Raw genomic sequence first — 20,463 nt, 5'->3', positions numbered from 1 at the left:
CAGAGCATCAATTATAAACGTTCAAAAATGGATACTTCATAATATGGCATTCATTAGAATACATACACTTTTGGCTTGAAAATTTATTAATTTCGTTATTTAGTCTACATATCTATCTGCCATGAGGCTGCATCAACTGACAACGAAAAAAAAATGAAATTTTATTCCTTTCAGTTCTTTTTCTTGTTCATTATTAAAAGTAACGGATAGAGAATAGTCACTAACTGTGAGTCATTATTTGAATTTCATCAACTGTTTGACAAACATTGATTAAGAGATCAAGATGACTTTTCCTTAAAATTAAGCAATGTTGATTGTAATCAGAAATACACCCTTTTTAGTCACGTATACTTCCTTCTTTCATATAAAAAAAATCTACTACATTTTATTCTACCTTTAGAATATTCAATTATTAATAAAATTTATAAAATTAGAATGGCAGATACTCCATCATACAACTGACAATATCAATATGACAAATTTCAACAACCTACACATGCATATTCGCACATATTAAACATACATCTCTACCCCGATATAACGCTGTCCTCGGGAGCCAAAAAATTTACCTCGTTATAGGTGAAACCGTGTTATATCAAACTTGCTCTGCTCCACCAGAGTGCGCAGCCCTGCCCCGCCTCCCGGCTGCTTTACCGTGTTATATCAGGTCACGTTATATAGGGCTAGAGGTGTACACTCAAATACTTAACATGCACACACAATTGACACAAAGTATTAGTGAAATGATGCAACAGCAATTGCCAGAGTCTTAGATCTGAAACAACTCAACAAAAATAGTTAGCCTCATTGGCCCCCACCCCGAAAACTAGTAAATTTAGCATTATAAACAGTACAAACAGTTTACACTCCCACTGTTGCATGACTAGTTGCCTTTAAATTTATATTAGTTGCCTTTACATTTACAGTAGATTCCCTTCTCACTGAGAAAGGAAAGGGAAATCTGGTTAATAGGCACTCTTCAATGTAATACACAAAAATAATTTGTAGATAGCAAGGAGGAATGGTGAATACAGTGCAATTTAATTTCCCAAATCTTGTATCAGAGAAGCAAACAAACATCAAAAGAATAAGTTGCACTTGTACTTTTCATAGCGTATTTTCTCTAAGAAAGATCTTAATGTACATGTCTGAATCGGCAAAGAAACACAAATATGTATTAATACTTTATGGATCAATAATTTGTCTAGACATAGGGCATATTTTCTGTTGCAGCATGGCTGCACACTGCTGGCAGAATCTGGCCACAGAGCCACAGGAGGACCTCTAGTAACACCTATTCATTTGAGATGCTCTAATTTATGCCAGGGATACTAAAGTGGCTAACAATGGTACCAGGATCAAGGGTGTGCAAAGGTGAGGTTTACACCATCTTTGAAGGCCTCTTCCCACACCTGCATGTGGCTTCTTTGCTATTGCAGATGATCTGGCCCCAAAATTTTAATGGAGATACATTAACAGGCCATAGAACAGAATACTTCTTTAAAGATCAAATATGGCATAACAGAAGTTTATAAACATTGTCAAACTAGACTGAGCCCAATTCACAGGTTCCAAATACCAATAACTTAGCAGAAGATACACAAACAAAAATTGAACTAACAGCCAGAATCTCATCTCTTTGGGTTTAAGCCTAAGTTAGAATTGCCATCTATTGTAGGATTAGTTTTAGAATTCAAATGTATTAATAAGGTTTAATCATGTTAAGTGGCACAATATTTAAATCAAAATCTTTAGTTCCAAATCAACTGATTATTTTTAAACAAAATGCATTTAAGAATACATCCCTCGCTTGTTACCTACCTTTGTAATACTATACATAAACTTTGTCAAGAAATAGTTAGCAGGGTTATAGGTTTTGGGTCACTAAAATAGGTTCTACATTACTGCATTTATGCTTTTTTTGATAAAAGTCAAACAACTGACTGACAAGCTACTGTCTGAGATATTACACAACTTTTGCGTTTAAGCAGAGATTCTCAGAACTATTTTTAAAAGGTATGACAGAGCACTGGAATTTAGGTTAAAAGGAAATTGTTGCCTTATAATTTGAAACAGCGAGCTCTTTACATACAAAGCTTATGGAAACAAAAAACTTACAAAAATATTGGAGGGGCATCAGTTTCCAGTTAATTTCAAATTAGACTCTGCACACACACTTATAGTGCACTATGATTTGATGAGTCTGCATTGTTAAATTCAGTACACAATTCAGAGGTTGTGTTCCGAATTCACTTGTGCTGTTCAAGTTGAAAGTTCTTGTCAATGTCAACTATTCAGAAGAAATGTGTTATCCAACTAACTTCCCATTCCAGACATCTGCTACTAACAACAGACCCTTCTATGACTCTTTAGTGACATCTTAATTTGATCAGTTCTTTAACTCAGTCTAGTAGCTTCTGAGCATTGCAGCACATGCACCCCCTTTCCCCCTACAAATTCCAACAATAACATGGCTAGTGACAGATGGAACTGGCATGAATGTTGAATTGATTTGCTTTTGTAAATGTGAATCAGACTCTTCATGTGATATTAAAGTTCTGAAATACAATATTGCCATGTTTTTCAGCAGAGGTTCACAAGGAACCCATAGTATTTAAACTTCGCACACAGTGTAGCGAACCAAGTTAGTTACTTCCTTGCAAAGGCAGATTTCTTGATACCTAGAAACTCAAAGAAAAGTAAGGATTTAGTTATACTATTTTAGTTCTTTGGTGCAAACAAAAGCAAAACCAGCATTACATATTGTCAGAACTATTAGTTATCTCAGATGTGGTAGCTTTAGAGTTAGCGACCGAGACTGAAAGAGTACATTACATTCTTCATCGCTGTGTTCACATAAAGGCATGCTGGCCTTCTTAGAGTGGGTTTACAGGGAAGGGGGCAGAGGACAGGCTAACAAACTAAGCTGCCCTGTAACAACAGTCAGCCAGCCAGCGAACCAGCTTCTCTAGGAGGGGAGCTATCATTGGATAAAGAGCCAGGCTAAACAGAAGAGGGCCTCTTTCTTGGCTACACCAGCTGGTATAAACTGTTTGCTGAACTGACATGGATATATGTGGTTTGTGTTGTGTAGCTTGGATTTTTTGTTTGTTTGCTTTACTTTACTTTACTTTCAGAGTATCACAATTTTGAGTTGTACAGCCTGTCAGATCCCCTTTTCAGGAGGGTAGTTACTGGGGTGGTTGTCTCAAATCTGCAAGGGGAAATTCTTTTCCCTTAGAAAAGGTGGCTCACTTGCAGCAAGCATGAGCCACCTCATGAGGTTTAGTGGTTTCTCAAACCATTCTGGATTGCTGACAAAGAAAGGCTATTGTTTAAGTGGGCGGAATAAGACCTAGGAATGGAACGCTCTGGATTTGAGCATCAAAAAAGGGGAGAAATGGTAACAAATGGGTGTCAATAATTTTCTCCATTTTCCTTTGCTACTAGGACAGATTGCCCCCAAAAGTAATCCTGTTCTGATTTAATAAACTTTCAGCCACTTGGCCAAAAGTTCCTGATGTCTAAATTCATTGGTCTCTACTGCTTACAATCCAGACTGATAATGTTTTAGGTAAGGGTGAAAAAACTCCCCTCAGTTACCAGAGCATGTGGAATATGGGAAATAAGATACACAAGTATGTGGGAGAAATGGCGGAGGAAACCTAAAAGTTTCCCCTGTCCTTGAACGTGAGGTGCACAGGATGGGAAAAGGTTTAAGTGAAGAGTTTATGTTGCTTGAGGGAAAAGAAAAAATACTGCAATGTTCTTCTCAAATCACTAGTGCTCTAATACCGCATTTACAGGGATCACTGGGAATTTTAATACACTTTGGGCCAAGTTTTTCCCTTGAGGTAACATTTTAGTTAGGGACTTTGTTTTTTGCATATTTGCCAATATACGTATTGATTTTAAGGCTATGTTAATGGCATAGTGGGAACTTAGTTCTTCAGAGGTTAGCAATAGTCCCACCTCACTCCAATGCTCTATAGACAGCATGCTCTGCAATCCCTGCTTTTAGTCCCCATCTCTACCTGCAGCTGCCACTCCTCCTTTCAGCCAGCTAAAATGCCAGCAGTGTTCACTCACTGTCAAACAGCGATCCATCTCCCTGACAAGCCACTTAGCCCTATTCTACAGTCCATTTCTTTCCTATGCTATGGCCAAAGCACAGGACACACACTGATATACCACCTACCCAACATCTCTACCCCACTAGCACCCACACAGTTGTGACAACTTCCAACCCTGGCTCATTTCTGAAAGTTGAAAAACAATTCAGGAATGAAGGGGGAGAAGGGATTAGTTTACAGCATGTTAAAACTGGATATTTTACATAAGGACTAATTTACAAACAAGATATATTGACTAAACTTGTTAAAGTTCTGTTTCTTGCATTCACGTTAGAGTGCAATTGGTTTATCAAATGAAAGTTAGTATAATTCAAAAGACAAGTTTGTGGATGTACACAGATATTTTTAAAAAAGTGTTACCTTAGGTGACTCATCCCAGCAGTGACACAAGCATCACAACACCCATAAACTGAGTGAACAGCAACAGAGGAGTGAGAAATGACCATACAGGCCATAAGGCAATGTTGAAACTGGAAATAAAAACAAGAAGTTTAATTTTTTTTTTTAGTAGTTTTAATGTCATGTACTATATCATGTACATATCTGGCATATTGTACCAGAAGTAAGATTAAGGACTCTACACCCCAATCTTGAAAGATAAATTTGAAAACAGTATTGTAAAAAGAAAAAAAAGTCTCCTTCTACACAATCAATTTTGTTATTGTGTAAAAGACAACTCTATAGAAGTGGCGCCATGCTATTACACACCTGTGCCACAATTCCTTGGTTTACTAGAAACCCTCCCAACAAAACAGCGATTAATTATTGTCCTATACAACAAATATTACAGCCATGGAAGAGAGAGCATCAGTATAAGGAACTTTTAATTGTCTGTTTATGTAGGAAATAAGATGAGCAATTTGATTTTCAGATAGTGTTCAGGGCTGGCAGTTATGAAAAGCTTTTAGATCATCCATCTAAGCAACCTTGATCATGAATTAACTGACAAGAGAACTCCAAGATATCCTTGTATAACCTGAGAATAAAATTTGACTTAAGCAACAAAAAAAGAAATTTTAAGCCAAGTGTGATCATTTTGCTTCTTTCACCTCCCTTTTGTTTTCAAGTTTTGCAAAATGTGTGTCATAAGGTCACCTATTGGCACTGTCTGAAAACTCATGCAATAGTGAAACTTTCAAAATTGGCTCCATCTTTTTTAAATTGAATTGGAAAGCAAGGAATACACAAACTAGTTGTTTTGCAGATTTCTTTTTCTGCATCCATGCACAATTGTTATAGACTATGAATAAGAGTTTAGCATTATATAAAGCAAGGTGTCAGGCTGTAGCACTTCAGTAAAAGCCAAGTTATTTTTCAAGCATTTATAAGCTTTCTAAAAAAGCCAGAGTTCAGAGTATATATTGAAATTTTATTATTTAAAGTAGTGTTTGGCAAGTTTGATGAAAGCTATCGGTACTGACCACTGGTTTGGCTATAAAGCAATCTGAGGTAGTTTCCACCTTGAAAAACAGTTGAACATAGAAAGTATTTAGTTTTGTCCTAACCTGTCAGTTATACACTATATTCTCAGCTTTATTTTTAAAAATCATCTTTAATTTAACAAAACCAGCAAAGGACTTTTCTATCTTTGTAACACTTGGAAAAAACAGAAGACCCAGTACACTCAGAAATGGTCAAAATTGTATATTTAGTCCACTACAGGCCTCAGTTCCAGTCTGCAATCACAGCTTTCCAACAATTAGGAATTCACTTTTTCAATAAAAAGGAAAATGTAACCCAAAAATGATGGAAGTATGATGTCTAAAATTTTTGTTTCAGTAGTAGTTTATTCTTTTCATAGGTTTACCACCTTGATCTGGCATTTTTTACTTTTTCAACAATGTATTTTGTTGTATTTTTGATATAAGATTTTGTTTTAAGGTTTTTAGAGACAAGGCCAGGTCTACCACACTTACATAAAAAAAAAAAAAAAAAAAAAAAAATAATTACCATATATAAAGACCATTTGATCTACAGGAGACTACTCATGAAACAAGGTACTAGTAAACCGGAATAAGGGTGGCAGAATCTGATCCATGATCTCCAAGAATATTAATGAAAATAAGAACTTTATGCTAAACAGAACTAATTCAGGATGTGAGCAACATTACTGGACTTGACCAAAATCTACAGAAGTGACCATTCTATCAGTGTCCACTAGTGCTTCTAAATTCAAGAGGCTGTTGGCATTATCACTGGTATCCCTATTCAGGTTTTGTAAAAGTTTTATGTATTTCTGAAGCACTTTAACTTACCAAACTGCTGCTGCAATAAAAGTGGCAGTTGTGACAGGTATCAATACTGGATACTGGGCATCATAATCCTCAATTCCACAATACCACTCTAGATATATTATGCAGTAAAAAGCAATAGCTAAGCTCGCAACCAACAAACAGCTGCCAAGAACAATGCACCAACTGCAAGGAAATAAACAAATTAAATACAGCAAAATTTCATTTTGCATGCTATTATCCATCACTCTAATTCACAGTAGCGCCTTACTTCATAGATTTTTATTGTGTTGTAGCAAACGCTGATGTTACTAAGAGTACATTACTTTCACAAAATACAACACATCTGTCTAAAACAAAGAAATTACTTAAGCATGTCTTATGATACATGATAACAGCAAGAATAATGTATCACAATAATTCACAAAATTCTGTTACTTTCAGTGAGTCTCAGTAATTAGGGGGAATTAGAGAAGATCTACTCTGCAGTGTATAAATGTACTGGAACAATTCTTTTTGTTAAGCAAGCATTGTCAGATTAAGAGAGTTGTAAATAGTTTGGCTCATGCCAGGTCTACACTAGAATAGATTTAGCATATAGCTATATGGATCAAAAGTGCTTTTGCTGGTATAGCTTACACCAATCGTCAGAGTGAAATAAACTATACTACCAAAAGAATTATGCCACTTTAATAATTGGATCTATTCTTGACTTTTGCTGATATATTTCTGATTCAGAAATATAAAAAAAAAACCACACACACCCCCTTTAAACAACCCTCTTACTGATATTGCTATATTGGCAAAAGTATTTAGTTTAGAGTTACCACATTCCCAAGCCAGAGGATAAACACTACACTTGTATTTTATGTGACAGTTTACTGTGTAGTTCTTATATAAAAAGTGAAGCTCTGAGCTTTTCATTGAACATTATCAAACACTGGGTGCTGGCTGGTGAGTCTTGCCCACATGCTCAGGGTTTAACTGATCACCATATTTGGGGTCGGGAAGGAATTTTCCTCCAGGGCAGCTTGGCAGAGGCCCTGGAGATTTTTCTCCTTCCTCTGCAGCATGGGGCACCAGTCACTTGCTGGAGGATTTCCTGCAGCTTGAGGTTTTCAAACCACAATTTGAGGACTTCAGTAACTCAGACGTAGGTTAGGGGTTTGTTATAGAAGTGGATGAGTGAGATTGTATGGCCTGCATTGTACAGGAGGTCAGACTAGATGATCATAATGGTCCCTTCTGACCTTAAAGTCTATGAGAAGCCTTCCTGAATTAACTAAGTTAAACTCCACTTAGTTCTGCTGTACTGCAACCCTTGGAAAAAAGTTCTTTTTTAAATACACAATATTATCTTGTTTTCAATTGCTAAAACACAGTATTTTCTCAGATCATTCTCACGCTGAAAGTTAGTTAAATGTTTTAATAAACTTTCACATCTACAAACTCATTACAGGATTCTAATAGAGTCAAACAGTTTAATACACTGGCTAAACAAAACCATAAGGAAAAATTATTTTAAATCCAAGCATAACAGTGTATGGAACTCAATGGTATGGAACTTAGAAAGCTAACAAATTATGGACTATAGGTGCTAATTTTATTCTAGGAGGTAAGAAACCAATTTTTAAAATTATTTTCTGGTGAAATATGTCCAAATAGAGTTAAAATATGCTCAGCTTCACAAATGAAGTGAATTTATAGTCACCTCAGTTGAATTTACTAAACCCAACAGACGCAGAGCAACTGTCTTTGTCCAAGAGATCACCTGCTCTGAAATATTGTAGCAAAGGTCTTCAATGTGCACAGGTACAGACAAGGGGACATTTGGGACCTTATTCTGCTAAGAGCTAAGTGCTCTCAAATCATGAGGGACTGAGAACAGCTCAGCACAGATTTGGACTCTTAACCACATCTGGGGTCAGATTTTCAAAACTGCTCATCACGCACCAGCCCAAATGAAAACAATGCAAAGGTGTTAGTGCACTCCTATAATTTAGTTAGGTCTTTCTACTCTGTTCATGAAGAAAGTTATTGATCTGATCCTAAACTGGTAATTCTACTGATGAGCCTGCAGTCTCTGACACCAATACTGCAAATATGCACTTTATTACTATGAGCAGTCCCACTGAACTCAACGAATTACACTGGTCTACAATTTTTGAGAAGTAGTCTGCTTCATAGATAAAATGCAATATTTATTATGTATTTTGATGTGCTGAATTCAAATATGACAATTAAAACAACTGATTGGCTACTGTTTCTAAGATATTTAAGTTTTTACATTTTATGTCTATGTATATTGTGTAGATAGTAGAGAGTTTTAATCATAAATTGTAAACCTAGGTCTTTTCATGTGTTTATGGTTGCTTTACATGATATTTCACCTATCCTGTTTATGTAACACTTTAAAAATCAGCAAACGGGTTATATAAATAAAATGTATTATGAAACAAAAGGCAAAAAACTATTATGTACATAGTTTAGTCCTATTCAGTGTCTACTCGGCGCTTCTTGGCTTGTCTCTTGTATTCATTAAATGGAGCATCTCTTGTCACTGTCCAGCAATAGTCTGCAAGCATTGATGGGCTCCATTTGCCCTGATAGCCTGCCAGGAGATTCCACTGCTGTAGTCTGGAGCCCAACAGCTCTGCCTTACTCTTGGGGAGTTCCAAATCCCTGACAAGGTCATTCAGTTCACCTTGTGTTAGGAGGTGTGGTTCAGAGGAGGAGGATGGGAGAAAATGTGGGTCCCGTGACATTGATGATTCAGGACCAGAAGTTTCATCCTCTTCCTCGTCTGACTCAAGTGAGAATGATTCTGGTGCATCAGGAACCGGCAGTCCTTCTCCGTGGGGTACTGGGCGTATAGCTGATGGAATGTTAGGATAATGCACAGGCCACTTTTTCTTCTTTGACACACCTTTCCCCACTGGAGGCACCATGCAGAAGTAACAGTTGCTGGTATGATCTGTTGGCTCTCTCCAAATCATTGGCACTGCAAAAGGCATAGATTTCCTTTTCCTGTTCAACCACTGGCGAAGATTTGTTGCACAAGTGTTGCAGCATGTGTGTGGGGCCCACCTCTTGTCCTGATCTCCAATTTTGCAGCCAAAATAAAGGTGATAGGCTTTCTTAACCATAGTGGTTATACTGCGCTTTTGTCATGCAAAAAAGTCACTTCACCACAAACATAGCAGAAGTTATCTGCACTGTTCACACAAGTACAAGGCATCTCTGCTCACTTTGGCTAAACAGAAAGTGTCCCTTTGCAAAATCAAACACTTACAAATAAGAGAGCATGACACTGTATGATTTCTAGAGCTGATATAGGGCAATTTGTTCAGCAGAGTGATGTAAGCTTCGTTATGATTGCATCATCCATGACTTCTAGGAATAACATGATGCAATTCATATCATGTATGACGCAATACCAGCTTCAGATTGCAGCATTCATTGTTTTGCCTAAAAAGCAAGTACTGTCCAAACCCAGTCACAGATTTATTCATAGATGCAGTCAAAGATGTATTTTAGTCATTTCTGGTTTAAACTGAGATCCCTTCCCTTTGTAACTCACTTATCCTCTGCCATTCCCAAGTCAAGGGTCGTATATACGGACCCAATAGCATATCTTGAAAACTAGAGCCAATCAACAATTTTAAGCATCATTTTCGTTCTCAGTGACCCAGAATTAGTAAAGTTGGACTACATTTATTTCAGAAGCATTTTGTCTGTAGAGCAGTGTTATTCATAGTAGTAAAGTTTAAGCACATGTAAGCGGTTCCACAACTGAGGCCTTATAAAATATTTGAAAGGCCCAATCTTCAATTTGCTCCTTTAAAACCAATGGATGTTTTGAATTAATGGTTTCAACTTAACCCCACGCACAAATACATTAGCTCTGTAAACTAATGCCGTAGGACAAATAGCCATGAAAATAAATATTACCTTTTTAACCTTTGGCACCTATCTCCTTTTTTACATTTTGATTCCCTTTCCCTCACTCTCAAGGGTACAGTAAGCCATCCCTGATTAAAGGTGTTAACTTCTTTCAATCTCAAATAAATTTTCCAAAAACAGGCAGAGAAGTTTCTACAAAGCCAAAGGAAGACACAATATGTCCTTTCCAAAAATGTAACCAACATGCTACCCAATATAGGACCAAAAGACAGAGCAAGTTCTAAATTCTGATCCCATGCACTATAGCAAAATAACGTACTATAATTCGATTACAGGGTCCTGTGTTACTGTACAAGAAGAATCTTGTAAAGCTTGTATGGAAAAATTAACTTTAATTTCACAAAGATGAAATCTACAGTAATCATGCAAAGTTTAGAAATACAATGTTTTGTATATGATGTTGAAGACATACATAGATCTTTTCTTTTTAAGAAGAGGATCCCTTACCTATCTGCTTGAATGGTCTCTTTAATAGTTTTAAAGAATTCAACATAGTATGTCACAGCAATTGATGCCAAAATCCAGAATGCAGAGTGAATATTAAGTCTGGGAAGAGGCTTCTCTTTTTTCTCCACATTTGTAGGTTCTTCTGGAAATGAAACAATGATTACTCTATTATAACCATCAGTAAATGGAGTATCGTTTTATTAAAATAAAATAGGACACTTAATCCTTCTAATTCATTCTTCTTCAGAGATTAACGTATTCACTATAAAAATTTATTTTGAATTAAAAAGGAAGCACTCTAAAAAGGTTCTGCACATTTCCTGAAATAAAAACAAAAACCAAGCAAGGTGCCTTTTGATAAAAAAGTAAATAACCAGCATATGCTCTGTTTGTGTATCTTGACAGAAACATTAACAGCTGTTTACATTGCTGAAAAGGTTATTTAACCACTTAAGAATCACCTATTATAATGAAAGAATATATTTGTTTGATATGAAAGACACACATGGAAAGGTAAGACCAGTGTTCCACACACTAATTTCTTTGCATCCATTTTCATTAACTGATGTTTGCAAGCTGAATTTCCCCATAGATCATCTTCCTACCAGGGCCAGTGCAATTCTGAGGCGAACTAGGCGGTCGCCTAGGGTGCCAAGTGGTTGAGGGTGCCAAAAAGCGGTGCCCTGGCTCAGCAGGGAGGAGCCGCCTTCTGGAGGCACCGGAGAGCCAGAGCGTCAGCTTGTGGGGGCAGTGAGCCCCAGCCATGGAGGAGCCGGCGCGGCACAGGGGGGCAGCAGCCCCGCAAAGGCAGTGGCGCTGCTAGCGGGGAGCAGCCATGCCCCCCCAGCCCTCCTGCCCAGGCTGCAGCCCGGCAGCCCCTCCCCCCCGGGGAGCTCCTGCAGGCTGCAGCAAATGCACGCGGGCGGCAGACCCATGCACTCAGGCTCTGCGGCTCCCGGGCATGTGAACCGCCTCCAGGGCGTGGGGCTGGGCCTGCTCCGAGAGGGGCAGCGGCAGCAGCTCACACTCCTGGGAGCCACAGAGCCAGAGCACGGTGAGGGGGGAGCACACAGGGGCTGCTGCCTGCATGCATTCGCTCCAGGAGTTCACCCCCGGGGGGGGTGGCAGAAGCCGCCGGGACGCAGCCAGGACGGGGGTGCCCCCCCGCTCCTCCCTCACCACACTCAGATTCTGCGGCTCCCAGGCGTGTGAGCCGCCGTTGCTGCCACTGTCCCTCCCAGAGGGCTCTGGCGATCTGTGGAGGACAGAGGTGGCGGGCAGCATATGAGTGCACAGCCACCTCCTCCCCAGGCTCCAACTTTCTCGGCTCCCGTCGCTCTCTAGCCCATGTGCCTCTGGCCGGGTGGTTCCCCACACAGCAGCAGCTGGGGGGGGGGGAGTTGCTTCAGGCCTCGCGGTACAGGGAGCTGGGTAACTTGGACCCCAGGGAGGAGGCGGATGCGCTCTCGGATGCTGCCCGCCGCCTTTATCCCCCGCAGATCGCCAGAGCCCAGCATTGGCTCCTGCCCTGGGAGCAGCAATGGGAGGCGGTACAGGACTAGGAGGGGTGCTCCTGTGGACCATGGCAACCAGGCAGAGTGGGGTTCCCGGGAAATGTCCCTGACCATCGCTGTCTGACTGGCTTGGCAGGAAATCTTTGTGGCACCAACCCCTAGGTTGATGACCTGAACCTGGGAGTTGTAAATTGCAGCCACTTGGGGTCCTCTTCCCCTCATGTCGCACGGGCCAAGCCTCAACAGATCAACCCTCCCCCCTTGACTTTCTAGTTGTATTTCCCTGTATGGATTAATCTGGGATATCTATGAGAAAACAACCTATTAAAAAGTTACATGATTAAATACTTGATATTTGCATCAACCTAGCTTTCAGAAATACACCCCAATTTTTTTTTATTTGCAGTGTTTAAATCAAGAAAACAATTCCTGCTGCAATGATGTATCCTGCTCTTTAAACTGTTCAGAAAGCCACAGCATACAAATAAATTAATGTAGTTAACATTTTAAAAAGTAATTCAACTGATTATAGAACACAGCTACATAACTAGAAAAATCATGCCAAGATTGTTGGTTTCACACTTTCCACATAAGGAAGTGATTAGTAAAGTGGGAAATATATTATGCGTAAGCGGAGTCAATGTCAAATAGAAACAGAAGTTTCAGTAAATATTAGTTTAAACTTAAAGACAAACTTTACAATATGAAATCATATGGGAGGGACCTATTTTATAAAGAACATTTCAAAAAAGCACTTTTCAGCAGTTGTTGGAAAGTTGTCAGTTCATTTTTAAGTAGTGAGTCAAAGGTCTGCAAATCTGTTATTGAACTTACTTATTACTATGAACTCTTGAAAAGGACCAGGGTGATGGGGTTTAACTACAGGGACACACGATTTTATACAATCCTTTGTGCTGTCACATTATTTTAAAGAGAGAAAGTAGATGAGGTGATATCTTTTATTGGACCAACTTCTGTTCGTGAGAGGGACAAGTTTTCTAGCTACACAGAGTTCTTTTCTTCAGGTCTGAAAAGGTACTAAGTGTCACAGCTAAATACTAGATCTAACAGATTGGTCCCCTGAATATGTGCTAACCTTTCAAGGTGAAGTAGCCCATTAACTCTCTTGTAATCCCAGGACAAAAGGGGAGATTAGTGGGCTGCAGGTTGTTGTAACCAACCATAAATCCAGTATCTTTATAAAGATCATGATTTTTAATGTCTAGCAACGTTTTGAATTCAAGCTCCTGGGCTCATCTTTTGAAAAGTGTTTTGCAGGTTTCCTTTGAGGATGAGGACTGACAGGTCAGATATCGAGTGATTTTGTGGGGGTCCAACTCATGAGTCCTGAATGTTTGAGGTTGGCAATACTGAATATTACATCATGTCACCAAAGAAATTTAAGTCAAGGTTTCTCAAACTTTTTCACAGGCCACATTTTATTGTTATTGTTTCAGGGCAAATCCTCCCTCTCTGACAATCACATCGTATCCAAATATGGTAACCCTACATAAGCCAGCTCTGCATTGCGGGCACAAGCGTACTGCTTCATCTCGGTACAAAGTGGCAATGATGTCATTTTTCTCATCACCCGCAGCCGTTACCTGTTCTGACAGGCTGTTAATAATGCTAAGTTTACTAGTTTTCGGAGGTTGTCGACTGAGACTAACTATTTTTGTTGAGTTGTTTCAGATCTAAGACTCTGGCAACTGCTGCTGCATCATTTTGCTAATACTTTGTGTCAATTGTGTGTGTATGTTAAATATTTTAGTTTATATGTTTATCATGTGCAGGTTGTTGAAATTTGTCAAACTGATATTGTCAGTTGTTGTATGACAGAGTATCCGCCATTCTAATTTTATAACTTTTATTAACAATAATAGGATATTCTAAAGGTAGAATAAAATGTAGTAGATTTTGATATGAAAGAAGGAACTATACGTGACTAAAAAGGGTGTATTTCTGATTACAATCAACATTTCCTTAAAATTAAGCAGTCATCTTGATCTCTTAATCAATGTTTACGTCAAACAGTTGATGAAATTCAAATAGTGACTCAGTAAGTGACATGTATTCTCTATCCTTTACTTTTAATAGTGAACAAGAAAAAGAAGTGAACGGAATAAAATTTCATTTCTTTTCGTTGTCAGTTGATGCAGCCTCATGGCAGATAGATATGTAGACTAAATAATGAAATTAATAAATTTTCAAGCCAAAAAAGTGTATTAATTCTAATGAACAATGCCACATTATGAAGTATTAATTTTTGAACGTTTATAATGCATGCTCCGGGGTGAGGAGGGGCAGGAGGCACAAGTTTTGCCTAGGGTGCAAAAGAGCCTTGCACCGGCCCTGACTCAAATCATGCAACATAAGTCACCCATCAAATTAAAATTATACTCGTATTATTTGAACTAGCTGGAAGAATAAGTTGATCGCTTGAGTAAGTCTCTTAATTTTAACCTTTCAGATCTAACGAGAGCAAGAAATATTCTCAAATAACAAAGGGAGACTTTCCACAGGCTCAGGGTTTTCAACATTTTCTTGTTTTAAAAAATTCCTACAGTTTCTGCATGGGTATATATGTAAATTTGAGATATATTTTATTTATCATGATGCCTCAAATATATTATTGCTCAGGTATAGTAGTTCTGTCATTTTATACACTAAGCACATAAATTGGTTACTTTCAAACTTAAATTGTATGTTTGCATTAATAAAACACTATGCAGCACACTTAATTTTACAAAGCTGTTCTGACTGGAAGCTTTTAATAAAAGTTTTATATACAGATGAGTGATTCATTTTCAATACCGAATTGCTTAAACAATCTGATTACTGTGTTCTCCAACACCATTAACATGTCGATTTGTGAAGCAGGTATATTGTAATAATTGGGCTCTACGAATTTACCCTAATTATGAGCTCAACTGTAAAATAAGTGAAAGTTCATAAAGTGTTATAATAACCTATAACAAATGTTGGGAAAGCAGATGAAATTAGTCCAAACAAAGAGGTCTACTGATATAACTCAAGGACTGTGTTAAGATCATACCCGACAAACAAGTGTGGGATCAGAAATCAATGGACTGAAATTGGTGTGTTCAACATTAGGCCTATCTGGTTAGTATTTCACACATCACTGCCTTTTGATGGCCTCAAAAAGCAATTTTGAGGGAAATGCTGGCAGGCTGACTGAAAAACAAGAGAAGAGGAAGGAGTGAGCTTCCCCATCATTGCTGCCGCTACCACCATTTCCTTGGACGCCAGATCTTTATCCTAATCCTGAGAGATGTTCTGACCAGCCTGGGCCAGAGAGAGGGACACAAAACATCTCCACACCTACCCGCTCCAGCTAAATCCTACCACTACTTGGGGAGGAGGGGTGATGTCTGTCTCTCATAGATGCATGCACACGTTGCTTTATTTCTTCTCTTTTGTACCTTTTCCTCTTTTCTTTTGTCTAAAAGATCTGTCTTAGATGGTCTAGGCTGCATATTTTGCATCACTGCTGTAGGTCTGTGACCAGAAAGGCAGCACCTAGATGGCCTACTGCTGGTATAAGTTTGCCAGGTCTCAAAGTGGCTAATGAGACCCTGTTTTGTGCCTGCATTTTTCCAGCAGTGAGGTTGCACGTGAAAGTCAGAGACCAAACCTACATTTTCTGTCTTTGCTCATTCCTCTCTTTTCCCATGTGAGTGTGTCTTGTTTTGTCTTTTAAGAAGCAGGATTGGAGTTTAGCAACAGTAGCAGCTCCAGCCCATCTCAACTAACCTCTTTTCCCCAAAAAGGACAGTTATGGCCATCTGTAGTACCAGGAGGGAGACTGTCAAAAAGAAAAAAAAATAAAGAGTGGGGGGGGAAGGATCTTTCTAAAAGCTCTCGCCTGCTAAATGGAAAGGAGGAAAAGGTTGTTAAAATGAACCCCTTATTAATACTCTACATTTTAAATGCTTTGACTATTTTCGCTGTACTTTCTTTAAAGGGTAATAGATTTTTAATAGTGCCATGGTTCTAAGCAGGCTAAGGGATACCAAACCCTGAATCTTTTTTAGTGTTGGACAGTTTCAGGGTTAGGCTAACACATTTAATTCTTTGGGCCCATATAGTCCTAAATTAATATAACGGGCTTATAACTTTTGAATATATATTACTTCACTTTATATTTTTCTGTGATTTGCATAATAATTTGCTAAATCGATTAGTACTAAATTTACCTAATTTACCACTTTGGAACCTTCCTTTGTCTCAACCCCCTTTGGTCCACAGTTCCAGGGCCTTCACGCTGCCTAAAAAACTGCTTTCAGATCCTATTCTTGTATTCCTGAGATCCTCTACAACAGGGGTTCCCAAATTTGGTTCACAGCTTGTTCAGAGTAAACCCTGGCGGGCCGCAAGACGCTTTGTTTACTGGAGCATCTGCAGGTATGGCCACTTGCAGCTCCCATTGGCCGGGAACAGCGAACCACAGCCACTGGAAGCTGCAAGCGGCCATACCTGCAGACGCTCAGGTAAACAAAACATCTTGCAGCCCACCAGGAGCTTACCCCGAACAAGCCACGAAACAAGTTTGGGAACCCCTGCTATACAACAAGGGTGTGAGACCTGTTTGATTTTTTTCTTCCTCCCCTTTTTGTACAGTTCTTCTTCCTCATCACCCTCCCTTCTCTTATTAATATTTTAATAGCTTCATAATGAATAAATTACTGCAACCCAATGTCTGACACCCCTAAAAATTAACAAGAACAAAGTACTGATAAGCTCTCCTCAGCTGCTGTCTCTGTTGAGGGAGGAGGGCGGGCTGGCATAAGGGGCAGAGCATATATACCCTGACAGACAGGGCCAGCTATTGGAACTCATACAACAGGTTTGTCCACATGGGAAAGTGTAGTTCGAGGTACCACCCCCTCGCACAGCACACACACCCGTACCGTGGATGTAGTTATTGCAGGGTATACAGCAGTCATAATAATAAAACAACACGTAGTAACTGCACTGGCATGAGCCACATTTATACTGGTATAATAGTGGCCACACCAGAGTTTTACTAGTGTTGCCTACTTCAATTAAAAAACTCTAAACGGCACACTTAAACCCCTAAAATCTAAGTGTAGAGCAGGCTTAGAAAGTGCTGCCTCCAATGTAATACTCCTAGAACTAGTTCAATTTCTCCCCTAGACCATACCTCTAGCTCAGCCACCGCCAGCCCCAGCGTGACCGTCTCCCCTCCCCACATCGGCCCTGAGGCTCCTTCTCCCTGCCTGTCTCCTTTGGCTCTGCCTGCCCCGCACCCCAGCTTCGCCAGGATGCCCGGCAGGCACAACACGCTCGAAGAAAATCACTGGCCGGTGCCCCGCACGCACCGGATTCCAGGGAGGGGCCTCCCTCCGCCCCCCGCCTGCCCGCAGCAGACACCGCCGTTCCCGCGCGAAGCTACTCGGAACAGGGGGGTGCGGGGCCTGGCCCGCCCTCTTCTCCCAAGGTCGTGGGAAGAGGGGGAGGCGCCGTCCTGCACCCGGGCAGCGGTCACGCCCCGCGCTAAAGGCGGAGTCCCCCACAGGCTCCAGGAATCACCTACCAGCCGCTCCCCCGGGAGGAGGCTGCAGCAGCAGAGCCTGGGGCTCTACCTCCTCCCTCAGGTGGCGTCTCAGCCGTAGCAGCGGGTCCCTGTCACCCAGCCCAGCCGCCATCTTGGGCTGCTCCGGAAGTGACGCCGGAAGGAAGTACAGGTAGGACAGGCTGAGAGGGAGCTATAAATAGAAGCGTGGTAGTTGTAAGCAGTTGTAGCCGTTGTCCTGGGCGACGCGCGGTTTGCCGTTTGTTGCCTCGCTGTCCATTTTTGTGACTTATTTTCTTGGTTTTTTTAATTAAAAATGGCGGTGACCTTGTGTAGTAGCTCTAGAAACATGAACTCCACAGGTGGCGTTTCTCACTTTTGGGGACCAAACGTGGTGCTGGCTTGGGTAGAGTTGACAGGTGGCTGGTTAAAAAGGGACGCTGCCAGCTCTGGTCAGCACCCCTGACTGGGCCGCTAAAAGTCCAGTTGGTGGCACAGCAGGCTAAGGCAGGCTGCTTGGCACGGTGCAGCTTCTGCAAGGCATTTCCCTCTGGCCCCTAGGCGCAGGGACTGGGACAATCAGGGAAGCTCTCTGTACTGCCCCCAGTGCCGGCTCCACAGCTCTCATTGGCTAGGAACCATGCAGAGCTGCCTGGCCCCACTGCCAGGGACCGGACGTGCTGGTCACTTCCAAGCGTAGTGGAGCCAGGGCAGGCAGGGAACCTGCCTTAGCCCTGCTGTACTGGTGACTGGGAGGCACCTGGGGTAAGCGCAGCCCAGCTGGAGTCTGAACCCCCAACTCCCTGCCCCAGGTTGGAACCCCAACCTGCACCCCAACACCCTGCCCCAGCCCTGAGCATCCCCATCTGCACCCAATGTCAGAACCCTCATCTGCACCCAAACTCCCTCCCAGACCCTGCATCGCAACCACCTGCCCCAGCCCTGAGCCCCCTCCCAGAGCCCACACCCCTGCCCCAGGTCAGAACCTCCACCTGCACCCAAACTCCCTTCCTGAGCCTGTGCCCCAATCCCCTACCCCAGCCCTGAGCCTCTTCCCAGAGCCTGCACACCCTCCTGCACCCCAACTCCCTACCCCAGCCCTGAGCCCCCTTCTGCACCCAAACTCCCTCCTTGAACCTGCACCCCAATGTCCTTCCCTAGCTCTGAGCCCCCTCCCACACCAAAACTCTATCCTGGAGCCTGCACCCCAAACCACCTCCCCAAGCCTGGAGCCCCCTCCTACACTCCTAAGGCCCAGCCCAACCCCACAGCCCACACCCCAACCTCCTGCCCCAGCCTGGTGTCCCCTCTTGCACTCTGAATCCCTCATTTCTGCCACCACCCTGGAGCCCTCACCCCTCCCTCACTCCAACCCCCTGCCTCAGCCTAGTGAAAATGAATGAAGGTGGGGAAGAACGAGTGACTGAGGCAGGGGCTGGAGTGAGTGGGGGGGGGGGCTTAGAGAAGGGGTGGGGCAAGGGTGTTTGGTTTTGTGCAATTATAAAGTTGGCATCCTAGGCTTGGGGATGACCAAGCCTGTAGCTCTGGTGTCCACAATGTCTTTGCCCCAGTCACTGGGGCAGATTGGTGCCTGCGCCCTGCCCTGATGTGACAACCGGTACACCTATTTCAACCTTGGCTGAGTGTGTGGCGTTGACCTGTGGCATGGGTGCAGGACACAGGGAGACCAGTAATTTGGTGGCAATGTATCTTGTCTTACTTTGAGCCCATGGGAAGGATAGATGGTGTGCACTGGTACATTTAAATCCAGTGCAAATTTCTTGGGAAGTATTTTTGAGTGCCACCAAGGAGTCATCTCCAGTACCCAGAGAGTGGGTAATCTGCTTCTGAGGTATGTTAGTCATCTCTCTTCGGTTAGGTGGTGGAATTGAGAGCTTCCTCCAACCCTTCACTGTGTCAAGACTTGCTCAAAGCATGTGTGTCTGGGATAAGTCAGTCACTTCTTTTACCTACACATAAATGGAGGACATCGTTTATCAGTTTAGCCGTAAATATGTTTAATTACATGAAAAGATAAGGTGAATGTGTTAACCAGCTAGGCTGGTCACTGTTACAACACAAACCCTCTAGCAGGTCAATAACATAGGGAGCTAGTGTTTGCCCTTAAACTCCCTTCCAGTACACCCTCCCGCCCCCCGCCCGCCACCCCCACCATCTCTTACCAAAAGAAATAGCTCAAAAGTAATAATGACTCCTTTTAAAGTACCAGGAGACAAATATAAAGGTACAAACAGAACAAGGTTTATTAAACAAAGGATCCCACAACCAATAACAGCGAACAAGCAATAAAGCACTCAGATGTTAACAGACAAATAGGATTGAAGCCAAGGACTCCAAACAATACAAGTGGTTAGTAGGTATACAATAAATCAAGAAAATTAATACATCACCATGTCACTGACGAACAAGGGATGAGACAGGATCACACAAGAACTCAGGAACACAACGCAGGAGACAGAAACTCGGGAATGCACAGGAACAGCACAGAAAATCAGGATCGATCAGGAACACAAGTAAGTAGGTCTTCTGGTCTTCTCTTCTGGTCAATGTTCTCTCCAATTTTTTCCATCTATGTGCAGATTGAATTTTGTTATGTG

At 41.5% G+C, this 20,463-nt stretch overlaps 1 protein-coding gene across 1 annotated transcript; it reads right to left on the bottom strand.

Annotated features, from left to right (window-relative positions):
• Positions 1–1,019: 1,019 nt before the first annotated feature.
• TMEM128 (transmembrane protein 128) lies at positions 1,020–18,020 on the bottom strand. Its single transcript, XM_030563238.1, has 5 exons — positions 17,867–18,020; positions 10,775–10,916; positions 6,389–6,550; positions 4,494–4,603; positions 1,020–2,681 (listed from the first exon to the last, which is right to left on the bottom strand). The coding sequence occupies exons 1-4, from the start codon at positions 17,976–17,978 to the stop codon at positions 4,504–4,506; spliced, it is 516 nt and encodes a 171-aa protein (XP_030419098.1). The 5' UTR covers positions 17,979–18,020; the 3' UTR covers positions 1,020–2,681; positions 4,494–4,503.
• Between the last annotated feature and the right edge of the window lie 2,443 nt (positions 18,021–20,463).

This window comes from Gopherus evgoodei, chromosome 5, assembly GCF_007399415.2.
Source record: "Gopherus evgoodei ecotype Sinaloan lineage chromosome 5, rGopEvg1_v1.p, whole genome shotgun sequence".
NCBI classification, from domain to species: Eukaryota; Metazoa; Chordata; order Testudines; family Testudinidae; genus Gopherus; species Gopherus evgoodei.
This window is presented reverse-complemented; position numbering and strand designations above follow the sequence as displayed.

Coding starts and splice junctions, on each gene's coding strand:
- TMEM128 (XM_030563238.1), bottom strand. CDS start 17,978: ATGGCGGCTGGGCTGGGTGACAGGGACCCGCTGCTACGGCTGAGACGC. Junction 10,917..17,866: donor TCCTCCCGGGGGAGCGGCTG/GTAGGTGATTCC, acceptor TTTCATTTCCAG/AAGAACCTACAAATGTGGAG. Junction 4,604..6,388: donor TTTATTGCAGCAGCAGTTTG/GTAAGTTAAAGT, acceptor TTTTATTTCCAG/TTTCAACATTGCCTTATGGC.